General features: G+C 36.2%; 1 protein-coding gene across 7 annotated transcripts in view; it reads left to right on the top strand.

Moving 5' to 3' along the window:
* The window catches only part of AFF4 (ALF transcription elongation factor 4), a 68975-nt gene that overhangs the window by 38010 nt on the left and 17064 nt on the right, over positions 1-13901 (top strand). For all 7 annotated transcript variants that reach the window (XM_058166686.1, XM_058166685.1, XM_058166683.1 and 4 more), the window contains 8 exons: positions 500-586; positions 4392-4428; positions 5409-5457; positions 6527-6547; positions 7202-7256; positions 9842-9879; positions 10108-10270; positions 12257-13180. In XM_058166686.1, the coding sequence (XP_058022669.1) occupies positions 500-586; positions 4392-4428; positions 5409-5457; positions 6527-6547; positions 7202-7256; positions 9842-9879; positions 10108-10270; positions 12257-13180 (1374 nt within the window). The remainder of the gene's footprint in view (positions 1-499; positions 587-4391; positions 4429-5408; positions 5458-6526; positions 6548-7201; positions 7257-9841; positions 9880-10107; positions 10271-12256; positions 13181-13901) is intronic.

The following is a 13901-nucleotide window of genomic DNA, read 5'->3' as shown; positions in this document are numbered from 1 at the left end:
ATGCAATAAATCCAATATCTTCATTGACTCAGATGACAAAAAATGGAATCAATTGGTAAATGGACTGAAGTGATCCAGTTATTCTTTCCATTCAGTATTTTAATTACTCTACTTTTAAATGTCCAGAATAGATTCATCTCTGCTTATAGCTCTATAGTTGGGGGTTGAGAATGAAAGCGGAGTTGGGTGATTATCATTGGGAAAGAGATTAAGGTGAATCTAGAACAGTGTTTTTCAACCTTTGCAAATTTAAGACATGTGGACTTCAACTCCCAGAAATCCCCAGCCAGTGTGGCTGAGGAATTCTGGGGGTTGAAGTCCATATATCTTAAACTTGCTAAGGTTGAGAAACACTGTGTCTAAATTGAGACACTGTGTCTAGATTGAGTGACACTGATAGTGTTCTGTAGGTATGTAGTTAAATTGTATTGTATTGAAAGAGAATGTTTCAGTGTTTTTTTAGAATTTTTCTAATGTTTTGGGTTTCTGTTCACAACAGGAGATGACCCATATTTGGCCACCACCACTTACTGCAATACATACACCCTGCAAAACTGAACCTTCAAAGTTTCCATTCCCAACAAAGGTAAATGAATAATGCTATAAATATTACAAGTAGCTGTTGTTAGAAATCAAATAAGCCTGGGATGAGGAAATAATATTTTCTGAAGCGTGATTTTCAGAATCTGTTTATTTCAACTCAACACTTCACTTATTTTGTGGCCTTGAAACTTCTCTTTCTTGTGTAACTATTTTGATGTTAAATTCATTTTACACTATTTTTTCACCTGTAGTTAAACATCTTTTTAATATATTCTGCACATTAAATCATATCAATTATTCATAACTGGAATCCTGTCTGGAAGCTTGAGTTGTGCTGTTTTCTAACATCGCACTTCATTGCTTTCAAAGGGTCTTATTAATGCTATAGAAAATCCATTGTAGATGATGCAGTGCTAGATTTCTAACAAACGTGTACTGGTTGGTGACAGTTTATTCTAATGAAAAAATATCCAAAAATGTGACAATCTGTTAACAAATCATTATTGCACTGGGCAGAATCAGAGAATCTATAAACTGGAAAGTGCTAATCATATTCTAGAAGACCCAACCTTGTATCTAAGCACACGAAATATTGCAATTATGGCAATTTCTCATGAAATTATTTCTATTTCTTTTCTCAATAATTGTTTTTATTCAACAACTTTAAAAAAATGTTCCTATTTTCAAATAATTTCTGATTGGTAAAACTTGAAGATTTATAGTCAATTATCTAGACATCTATTTGCAGATCCTAAAATACCTTCTACTAATCCCTTCTCCCACCTCCTCTGTTTACTGTAAATTGATAATTTGGGGTTAAGCAAAGTTTCTGAAGATACTAAATATTTTATAGCATAAAATAATTTTTATGTGGTTTAACGTTTTTCTGCTCAAAATTTGAATAGAAAAATGACAAAATGAGAAACCACCTGCCCAAATGTTTCTAGATAACAAATTTGCCTGTGTTTAATAACAACTAATAATTCAGTAGTTTGAGTGGAAGAAATGACGAATTAAAGCATTTAAGCAAATATTTTTCAATGTGCATTGTTTATAAAAGCAAAAATTGTGTATGAGAATTTTCTGGTCTGAGTTAGAAAACCAATTAACTGTTTTATGGAACATTCAATGTGACAAAAGTTCACAGAAATTGTGAATAGATATATATAAATAAATGGCACTATAACATGTCCACATTATTCATCTAATTGTGTTCTTTGCTGGCTATAATTTTCTGAACCTTATTTATGGAGATACCAATGAAATATTAATATAATTTAATCTTGAAATCCTAAGAAGATAAAGTGCATTTTCATATAGTTCCAGCTAAAGCTGTTCAACAGCGGTTCACACCAGGTGCCAGCTATTATCCAAGAATGAAGAAGTACATCCAGATCTAAAAGCACATCAGCTACCAAACTAGTGTTTCTAAAACAGGGTCTTACCTACTGTACATCTTTCCTTTTTATCTTTACAGCAGCCACAATCTGCTTTTTTATATAAATTGAGTTTAAATTTATTTTGTTTCATTCAGGATTCACATTAGTCAGAAACAGCGTAATCTCTTTTTGACAAAATTATTTGGGAGAGCTGTCCAAGGTCTATGAAACAAATAGATTTTTCTAGATTGTGTTATCAGTGAGGTTTGAAAGATTCAGGTGAGTCTGCATAATATTGTAAAGGAAGTCATTGTTTCCAACTATAAAAATTACTAACATTTGCAGACATGTGAAATGGTAAATATACCCCATATACAGTTTCTTTCTTTTCTAAAATATGTGTTTAACTTCAAACAGTATATAACAGAAAGATGATATAATTGAACAAAGAAACTATGAAAAATGAGTTTGCAATCATTTATTCAACAAAAAATTAACAGATTACCATACCATTACATTCTGTGGAAAAAGCAAGTACAGTTTTGGTAGAAGCAACTCCAGTAGGCATTTCTTATAATCGATCTACCAGTCTCAGACACTGACTGGGAAGAATTTTATCAACTGTGCAATGTTTTGAGGGGCTTCTTGTATGCAAAGCTCATTTGAAATCATCCTATAGCATCTTGATGGGATTTAGATCTCAGCTTTGACTTGGTCAATACAGAACCCTTCATTTCCTCTCCAGCCATTTGTTGATAGATTTACTGGAATGTTTAGGGTCATTGTCATACTGCAAAGTTGAGCTTCAGTCTTCTGGCAGATGGTCTTGCATCATCTTCAAGCATTCTTTGGTACAATGGAGAGTTCATAATGGATCCTATGATGGTGAACTGCCCAGGCCTTGATACAGAAAAGCAACTCTAAGCTCTTATATTTTCCCTACCATGCTTTATAGTTGGTATCAGGTTCTTCTGCTGAAATGCTGTCTTTGGTTTTTGCCTACACATTTTTTGTTACTGTGACCAAAAGCTCACATCATTACCTCATCTTTCTAGAGCACATTGTTTCAGAAGTCCTGGTTTTTTTTCCTTGGTGTTTATGAGCAAACTTTAGCCTTGTCTGATGTTCTTGCTGGACAAAGATTTAACTGGTACAGATTCTTTTTAAAGCTAGACTTAATCACTTTGACATTAGTAGGAGTTAGAGTTACTTGTAAGTCATGGATGGAATACTGGAATTTTTAAAGATTTCTTTGAGCATCTTGCATACTGCTCTTGGGCTTGATGTACTGGAATAGCTTGCCCAGAAATAGTTGGCCGGTGTTTGAAATTTTCCCCATTTGTAGATAATCTTCTGGACAATGGAATGATTTATGTCCAGTTGTTTGGCAATCTTTTTAAATCACTTCAAACTCATTGTCATCTATAACCTTCTTTCTAAAGACCCCAGAAAGTTTGTTTGATATAGGCATGATGATACCACACATATCAATAACAAAGGAAAAATCAAACTAAATACCTAAAATTTAAATAAGACAGGTTTCTTTCAGATCTCCTCTAAAAATGTAATCATCTGCATCTGATCTGGTACATCTGATCCTAATTTCGGAAATTGAGGTAGTGATAAATGTAGGGCTGTATTTTAGATCATTCTCAAATTATGATGGTGGTGAACAAATGATGGTTACCATCAGTTCTTGGAGTTCTGTCTATCCCAACATTCCCATGATCCTGCATTCTGAACACTTGGCAACTGGTTCACACTTATGAGCAGTTGCAGCACTCTGTGATCATGTGATTGCCATTTGCAGCCTTCCCTGATGGCTTCCTCAGAAAGTCAGTGGGGAAGCCAGCAGAGAAGGTCACAAGTCATTGGGGTAAGTCTTCCCCACCCGTGCACCCTCCCCCAGCCTTTTTGTGCTCATGTTGGCTGCTTGTGCACTGTTCCTGACATATGTTGCATCCTCATATACCCTCCCCAACCTGTACACTCCCCGATCCACATCAAAAACTCCCCAACATGCATCCCTGCACACCCTCTACAACTCGTGATGTAGCTCTTACACACCGTTCCTGATCCATGCCAGGCCTCTCATGCATACCCTTATGCATCCTACCCTCACCTGGCAGCAGCCACTTACCTGATTGCTGGCCTGGCATTGCAACTTCTTGTCAGCTTTCCCACTGCATTTGGTTGTGGGAAGCCAGCAGAGAGTTGCCTTGCCTAACAACCTTGGGCTTTGGTTAATAATGACAATCTAGACTGCCAGGATTGGGTTTAGTATCAGTATTTCTGGTCCTAAAAAGTGCTATTGTAAGTCAAGGATTACCTGTACTTTTTCCATATACCTACTTTGCATTTATGATTACTTAAATACAATGGAGTGGCAAATATAAAAGCTGGATGGTAGCTTAAGCTTTTCCTCTTAATATGTTCTGTTAATAACAGAACTTTTTCTTTTTCGTACAGGAAACTCAGCAATCTAATTTTGGCACTGGGGATCAAAGTAAGTACATACTTAATCTTTCTATTGAATTATTCCTTTGTCTAATTTTGATGTTTTACATTCAGATTTCCTTTGGAATGCTGTTTTTTTTAATATAAATAAACATTTAATACTGATCTGGTGGGACTTTCAGCAGAGGAAAGAACTGAATCGCATTGCTCATGCATTCTTCCAGTCATGGTTATATACGTGCTTTTTTAAGAGGACATAAGGTTAGAATATTTTGCATTTCCTTACATTTGCTCTATAGATAAATTTGAGAATTTTTTATGATATATTTTGAATCTGATATATATTTGAAGCTATAGAAATGATTCATGAATCCTATAATATCCACAAATAAGAAAAATAAGCATCAGCAGAACTGTCTTTACTTGCTTTTCTAACTGGGACAGAATTGAAAGCAGGCAACGTCTATGCCAGACTGTTGTGAGATAATTTTCCTGTACATTGGAGTGATTCCAATTTTAAAACAAATTTCTTTTAAAAACTATTGTTGTCAAAAATAATTATAACTAGCATTCTAACTAGTAAAGCTGCATGCAATTTGAAATACCAGACTATTCTTCTATAATTGATCTACTTCATGTTCAGTTGAGTGTCTGAGCTCGCAGACATCTTCTTTTTTTATTCCTTACCAGGTTTCCCTCCATGCCATCTTTGCTCTGTATCTAACATTTTGCTAATATAGTGACCTTGAATGTACTGTATTTTGCTTACATTGAAATCCTGAATAAGTGATGATTGATACACATTTTATACAAGAGTGTCCCTTCGTTCTCCCAGAAGCAGCACTCGCTTTCCATGGTCTAAAATAAGCAGACCATCCATTTATAAAGTTTTTTTCTGAAATAATAAACTTGTCCAATCTTGCAATGTCAATCTGGGCCATTATAATCTGTAAAGTGTATAATTTGGTTAGTGCATATGTTTTCAGGGTTCACTTTTAAGCCATTACATTCTCCTTTTCTTCTGCTCAGAAAGATACAATCCTTCACTAAAAACATCTAATGGCCACCAGTCTAAGTCGTAAGTATGGCTATAATTTTGAGTGAATATAAACTAATTAGCAATGGTCATATTTATACAAATACTGTTTCAAGATACCTGTGTTTGCTACACCAAGGTATATTTATTTCTAAATAATTCACTTCCTGTCCTAAAGAACAGAAATGGAGTCTGTCCTGGAGAACAGGAAATGACTGTGGACCTAGGTTGCCATAATTTTTATTTTATTTAATAAATAAAATAAATAAATAAAGGCTCGATGCATATTCAGTTTACTTGGCAGCAATATGGAAATGTTTGGAATAGGATGTTTTTGATTTCCAGGCCAGCCTATTGTCCTGATGCTTGCTGGGAGTCCACGACTTAAGTACTATCCAGGTCCATCCTTACTGACCCTAGTAGCTTTATTGAATTGCCTTTTAGGCCGCTTGATGCCTCCTTGCTTCTACTCCTTGTCTTGTTCTGTATTTGTATGTGCGATCAAGGACATTCTCAAATTGAGGCCTCCCAGTGGTTTGGTAATCCAAACAACTATAGAGTTGATATTTCCTGTTTCTGCACTAGACTTAGAACTGGACAGACAGTTTGAATATTTTATGGTTCAACGTTTAAACAGCAATCTCAGACTTCCTCTCCAGGGTTTTTATAGTTTAAAGTATTATAGTATTACTATAAGTGCAATGCAGTTGCAGAGGTGATTCCATTTTCTCCAGCTTCAAAAGAGGAGCCCTTACCACATAAATATGGTGAGCAGGTTTCAGAGTCCTACTAAAACCGTACTTGTTTGTAGAGACAAACATCTCTTGGTCATCCTTAAAGTTATTTAGAAACATTCTCAAATGCTGCTTCTGATTATCCATGCCACATAGGAGAGTAAAGCAGGTAATTGGTGCCTTGTATTAAGAGCTTGAAACTGATATGTCTCATATGCAGTCTGCAGCAGTTACAATCCATTTCTTTACCTTTAGCGTCTTTTCTGCTGCATGTGTAGAAGTAAAGTCTGAATGTAAATAAAATAACACTCGTATAATTTTTACTTTGAAGTCTTTTAGCTTGAAAATGTTTAATCCGACTTCTGCTTCTATTCCAGATGTGAATCAAACCAGACCAAGTAAGATATTATGTTTGTTATTGTTTATCATTTAATGTAATGTCTTAATTTTTTGAAAAATATGAATATTTTGTTCAGATTTAGTTATATGTAAAGCATTCAAATCCCAGGTCTTGAATTATCAGAGTAAAGAATGAAAATATGAAATATGAGTTAATAACTTAACAGTTAAAAAGTTATAAAAGTTCCTAAATTGTAAATCTAAAAATAGGTTTTAGCATGCTATCGACTGCATCAGTTTTTAGTTGGATCTTTTGTAAAATTATCTATAGCCTCAGTGATGCTAGTTACTTATAATTGTTGAAACAATAGTTACTACAGTCTCTGATCAGTTTGTTCCTGATTTATTATTGTTTTTTAAATCTTAGTTAGATGTGGTATGTTGAAGCATCTAGAAAAGATTGCAACATAGTTTATTTATGCTAGTTACCATGTTGTTTCTGAGATATGAAATTTTACAATTAAAGGTTGCATTTTCAGAATAACTATTGGACTTCGTTAGCATTATAAGTCCTTACTATCATTCTTGGAGTACTATTTCAGTTTAATAATAAAGGAAAATTAACAGTATCATGATTTGGTGTATCTGATAATATTTTTAACAAAATTGTTTCTTCCATCTCTCTCCCTCTCTCTCTGCCCTCCCTCCCCCAGTGTTCTGATAAATGATTTGAAACTCAGCAGCAGTGAAGACAGTGATGGTGAACAGGTTATTATTACTATTAATTTCTGTTCTGCCTTTTTATTCCCAAATTGATGAGCCTTGTGATGTAATCAAAATAATGTAATATAAACAGAAAAATGAAATTAATCCAAGGCAAGACAAAACTGAAAACAAAATTAAAGCACAGTTTTAAATTGCAGCACAATTAAAATCTTTGTTCTAGAACGGGGTCACCAACCTTTCGGACCTCAGTGACCACCAAATTCATAATTTTAAATCCCGAGGACCACTAATATGATTTACAAAAAAAGATAAATAGTATTTAGTGCAATATAAAAAAATGCAAATAATCTTTCTGCGGACCACCAAAATTTTCTCGCGGATCACCAGTGGTCCATGGACCACCAGTTGGTGACAGCTGTTCTAGAAGAACCTATTTAAATAAAAACTTCATTACTTATATAAAAAAAAAATATAGTGAAGCTGTCAGGCTCACTTTAATGCCTCAAGTTGAAAAAGCTGTCATGTGGCTCCCCAGCCATGTCCTTAGTGGCAAATTTTTGAAATGGGACTTCAGTCCTGGATAGCTGATATGATGTGTTGGTATTCAGTTACCTTCAAGGGCAATCACATGTGAAATGCATTAGTGTACTCTTAACTTAAACAAGGTGAAAAACGTGGAACGGTAGTCCTTGACTTACGACCACAATTGAGCCCCAAATTTCCATTGCTAAACAAATCAGTTGTTAAGTAAGTTGTATTCCATTTACAAACTCTTTTGCCACTGTTTTAAAGAGAATTAAGTGGTTGATAAGCAAATCTGGTTATCATTGATATTGCTTGTCAGAAGTTCCCTCAGAAGATTGCAAATGACAATTCCAGGACTCTGGGACGCTGCAAGCCAGGGGAAGGTCACAAATCACGTCCACATGACAACAGGATGTTGCAAGTGTCATACAGCATATGTGAACCAGTTGCCAAGCGCCCAAATTGTGACCACATGATCACAAGCATGGTATGTTGGTTGTAACTTTGAGGACAGCACTATTGTAACTTTGAACCAGTGGTGGGATTCAGCCAGTTCACACCACTTCGGGAGAACCGGTTGTTAACTTTCTGAGCAGTTTGGTGAACTGGTTGTTGGAAAAATCATTAGGGCAGAGAACCAGTAGTTAAATTATTTGAATCCCACCACTGCTTTGAACCATTGATAAAGCAATGCCCAAAGGCTTCCTGTACTGTAAACTACATCTCTAACTAGAAAAAGTTGTCCACTAGGGTAATCCTCAATTTACAGCATTTCGTTTAGTGACCATTCGAAGTTAGAACACACTGAAAAAAAGCAACTTTTTTATTATTATTATTATTTTATTATTATTATTTATTCGATTTTTATACCGCCCTTCTCCCGAAGGACTCAGTTTTACTAACTTATTGTCAGGGTTCCAAGTAATACCCCCAATTGAATGGAGTTGTAGAGATATCTAGCCATAACAACATTCTTCCCCCCGCCTCCCAATTTCCCACAGCACCAAGTGTGACAGCCCTGAAGATCAAGAGAAAAAGATGGCCTCCAGGGCTGACACGACCGTTGTTCACACTTATGACTACTGCAACTTGCTGATATTTATGACAGTTGCAGTGAACCAAGATCATGTGATCACCTTTTGCGACCTTCTGACAAGCAAAATCAATGGGGAAATCTGATTCACTTAACAACCGTGTTACTAACTTAAAAACTGTGGTGATTCGCTTAATAACTGGTCAAGAAAAGTCATAAAGTGGGGCAAAACTCAATTAACAACTGTCTTGCTTAGCAACAGAAATTTTGGACTCAATTGTAGTCTTAATCGAGGACTACCTATACCGATTAAAGCATTTATTAAAGACCTATCTATCTTGAATTCAGGAATAAATTAGAAATAATAAGGCTGTGCAGTGCTTTAGGTTCTGTTGGAAAGGTGCTTCAATGAGCATGGGAACATCGATTTAATCCCTGTCCAATGCATTAAAGCAACTTTGTCTTTATCCAGAAAGACTGATTTACTTTAGGGAGACTTCCTGCTCAATCATATAAACAGACGTCTCTGCTTTAGTGGGTCCCAAATGTGTTCCTACCCTGCTTTCCAAAGGACTGCTTTCGAACGGAATCAAAAGCATTGCACAGACTTGACAAGATACAAAAATATAATAAACTATATCACTAGTGAAAAAATATCACAGTAGGCATTATAAAAAGCCTGAAGAAAATGTTTATTCAATGTGTTAAGAAAATAAAGTGAGCGAGAGGTTTCATGGCAGATAAATTAACTCAACTGGAAACATTACGCTGTTTTCTATCATTTACTTCATTTCAAGTAAAACTTTAAAAATTAAAAAGCAACACTGGGATTGTACCCATAAGTGTATTTAGTTCAGGTACCAGTCATAGGATGAAAAGTTGATATATAAATTTATACAAAGTGTGTAGTAGTATTTAAACTATGAGTTGACAATCTAATTTCAGATTGTTTTCCTTAGTTTTCATTTATACAGATAATTCATCTTTATCCAGGTCGTAAAACACTAACAAAGCTATTATTACCATAATTTTAATCAGTGTTAATCTGCATTTTTTTCTTTACTTATAGGATTTTGATAAGACAGTACCAAGAGGTACACCCGGAAGGTATGTAGATACAGTGTCTGTCAGTATGGAGTTATTTTAAAATAATATACATGGTAATCTCATATAATCTACTTTTGAAAATTGGGTTTGAAATAATAGGCAGTGGAATTTTACCTGCAAATGCAGCCCTTTCCAAGGTTGTTTAGTTACTTGCTCTTCATCCTGTGAATAATATTTTAAGATTTTAAAACCTCTCAGCCTTTGTTTTCCATTCCCTTTTTCTCCTAGTAATTCTGAGCCTTCCCAGCATGCAAGTGAAGGAGCAGATAATTCTAGGGATGACTCAAGCAGCCATAGTGGGTCTGAAAGCAGTTCGGGTTCAGACTCAGAAAGTGAAAGTAGTTCCAGCGATAGTGAGGCAAATGAGCCTTCTCAAAGTGCATCTCCTGAGGTAAGTTTTTCCCCCTCTGCCTTTCAAATAGTGTTATGGCTGGCAACCAATGACATTAATTGTCCTCAGGTACTTTAATAATCAGCAATACCTCTTTATGTTACAGTTTTGTGGAATCAATTAATTAGTTTATACTGATAATCTGTTTGCAATCAAAACTTTCTAACAGCAAACATAGTCTGATGCCTGTTTAGCTTAAAACCAAAAAGCTACTGGTGATTTTTATTTATTCACAGGATTTCCAAAATTTGCAAAAGTAAATGTGTTCAATTTGTTCTGATTACCTTTTAAATTTTGCCAAATCTTACACGCTGTAAATTAACATTTGTATGTTGAGAAAGCTAGAGGAATTCTTATTCTATGGAAATGAAATCCCCAAATTCACAACAAACACCAAAGGCAGGAATTCTTGGGTGAATTGATTAACTCTATACTTAAGATACAGGTAGTCCTTCGCTTAAATAATTTGTTCAAAGTTACAACAGCTCTGAAAAATGTGACTTATTACTGCACTTATGACCGTCACATTTCCATGGCCACGGGTTCAGAATTCGGGTGCTTGGCAACTGGCATGTATTTATGACAGCTGCAGCATCTAGGGTCATGTGATCACCATTTGTGCCTTTCCCAGTTGGGTTCTGACAAAGAAAGTCAATGAAGGAAGCTGATCGGTTTAACAGCCATGAGATTCACTTGACAACTGCAGTGATTCGTTTAACAAAAAGGTCATAAAATCAGCTATGACTCACTTCACCACCACGTTGGTTAGCAGTGGAAATTCTGGTTCCAATTGTGGTCATAAGTCACGTCCCACCTGTACAAAATGTCACATTGATAGTTATAAAGAAGGAAATAAGGTGGTGGGGTATGGATAGCTTTGATTTGATCAAACAGCAGTTTATCCTCTGGAGGGAGAGTGGGTTAAAATGCATGTGCACACATCTTGATGATTTTAAAATGATTTTAAAATGTCATCCTTGTAGAATTATGGTACAGGGATATTCCAAAACGAAGGAAAGTAAAATATGTTTTCTTTTCCATTCTTCAGAATGATTGCCCTCCGGCTTGCTTATTTGTTTAAAATGTGCTAACTGTTACAGCATATCCAACCTGCTGAAAATGTTATCTTTTTAAAAATGTATTGTAAGTAACAAAGCAAATGTTAAAACAGTAAACAGATACAGGTAGTCCTCAACTTATAACAGTTCATTTAATGACTGTTTAAAGTTACACTGGCACTGAAAAAAGTGACTTATGACTGTTTTTTATACTTAACATCCGTTGCAACATCCCCATGGTCATGCGATCAGAATTCAGATACTTGGCAACTGACTGGCATATTTACAACGGTTGCAGTGTCCAGGGTCTTGTGATCCTCTTTTGTGACAAGCAATCAGTGGGGAAGCCAAATTTACTTAACAGCTGTGTTGTTAACAACTGCAGTGATTCACTTAACAGCTGTGGCAAGACAGGTTGTAAAATGGGGCAAAACTCACTTAACATCTGTCTTGTTTAGCAACAGAAATGTTGGACTCAATTGTGGTCATAAGTCGAGGACTACCTGTAGTCATGATTGATGCTGTCAAGAAACCAGATATCTGAATTGCATAACGAAGCTTCTGTATTGTGCTAGCTAAGCCCCTAGGAAAAGCTCTCTTAGCAGAGAGGATTGTGCTGCTGATTTGTGTCCTTTATTATTGTACCAGCCATTTTGGGTAACACTGAATCTGCTTGTTTGAAAAGAGCAGTGCTTCCTTCCAGGTTGATGATATGAATTGAGCTGAATTCTGTCATTCTGGTGCAGTTCTCTTGGTTGAGAAATCTAGCAAGCTATGGCATCTCATTTCTAGATGATCCTCTTTTCAAATTTGGATGCGGTCACAGCCTTTGGGCCATAGGAGTGAAGTGAGCAAAATATTCCCTGTTTTTCCAGGCTGTATACATGCAGAATTTTGTCATTTGGGTTTTCCTCTTTTCTTTCTTTAGCCTGAGCCGCCTCCAACAAATAAGTGGCAGCTTGACAACTGGCTAAACAAGGTGAACCCACACAAAGTATCGCCAGCTTCTTCCGTTGACAGTAACATCCCATCAACCCAAGGTTACAAAAAAGAAGGGAGAGATCAGAGCACAGGGGGAGGATATGCAGACCAAAGTGGATCAAAGGATTCCATATCCTCCACACCTGGGAGAGATTCAAAAGGTAGCCAGAAAGGATCGGAGAGCAATCGTGGTCGACAGAAGTCACCTGCTCAAAGCGATAGTGCGATCCAAAGGAGGACTGTAGGCAAGAAACAGCCCAAAAAAGCAGAGAAACCATCAGTAGAAGAGCCCAGAGGAGGCCTGAAGATAGAAAGTGAAACCCCCCTGGACATGGCAACAAACATACCCTCTAACAGACATAAAGCAGCCACAAAAGGCTCCAGAAAACCAAATATAAAAAAGGAGCCTAAACCGTCCCCTCGGCCTATCACAGAGAAGAAGAAATGCAAGGTGGCAAACAAACCTGCCCAGAAATCTAAGGAATTCATTGAAACAGATACCTCCTCCTCTGATTCTGATGAGAATGAGAGCCTTCCTCCTTCATCGCAAACCCCAAAATATTCAGACAGCAATAGGACTCCTGTTAAACCTTCCATAGAGGAGGATGACAGTTTTTTACGGCAACGAATGTTCTCTCCTATGGAAGAGAAGGAACTCCTTTCACCGCTCAGTGATCCTGATGAAAGATATCCCCTTATTGTGAAGATTGACTTGAGCCTCCTTACCAGAATACCAGGGAAGCCTTACAAAGAGACAGACCTATCAAAATCAGAAAGAAAAAATGTGTGCGAGAAACATCCAAGAGAACCCCAGAAAACGACTTCTGACAAAAGTTCCAACAAGGGCAGAAAAAAGCATAAATTATGTCAGGTCAGTTTTCACCATGAAAGCTCTAAACTTGTGATCAGAACTGGACATTTAATAAAGTAGTTTTTAAAGTTGGTGGCCTTCATCCAGAGGTTATTTTGTGTGATCTCCGCCTAACGTAACTCACAGGGTTGTTGTGGAGGAAAATAGGAGGAAAGAGTCCTTTGCCTGGAGTTCCTACAAATTATGTACAAACCAAATAAATAAAGGTTAAGTGTTCACAAATAAGTACTGTTCTTTACAGCATAGATTGCAAGCTTGATGCAAAGGTCTTAAAGCCTTGAGATAGATAGATATAGAGATAGATAGATAGATAGATAGATAGATAGATAGATAGATAGATAGATAGATAGATAGATAGATAGATAGATAGATAGATAGAATTGTAGCCATATTGACCGTCTGTGGTCAATAAAAAGTGAGGTATCACATTTGTTTACATTCATCAAATTAAGCAGTATTTCTTGTACTTTCTTGTATATATATGTGTGTGTGTGTGTGTGTTTGTGTGTGTATGCAATTTATATGCATACTGTTGTGACGTAGGCTCACTTAGGCATAAAAGACACAATCTTAAGACAACTGTATTTTATTATAACAGCTGGGAATTACTTCATTCCCAGCTTAGTCCAAATTAATTCAAAAACAAATCCTTCAGAAGAAGTCCTTTGGCCTTATCGCAAACCTTTGTCTTCTTTGGCACCCCACCAAAGGCTTTTCTTGA

The sequence above is a fragment of the Ahaetulla prasina genome, chromosome 2, assembly GCF_028640845.1.
Source record: "Ahaetulla prasina isolate Xishuangbanna chromosome 2, ASM2864084v1, whole genome shotgun sequence".
Classification (NCBI taxonomy): Eukaryota; Metazoa; Chordata; class Lepidosauria; order Squamata; family Colubridae; genus Ahaetulla; species Ahaetulla prasina.
Note: the sequence above shows the minus strand (reverse complement) of the source record. Positions and strands in the feature narration are given on the sequence as shown.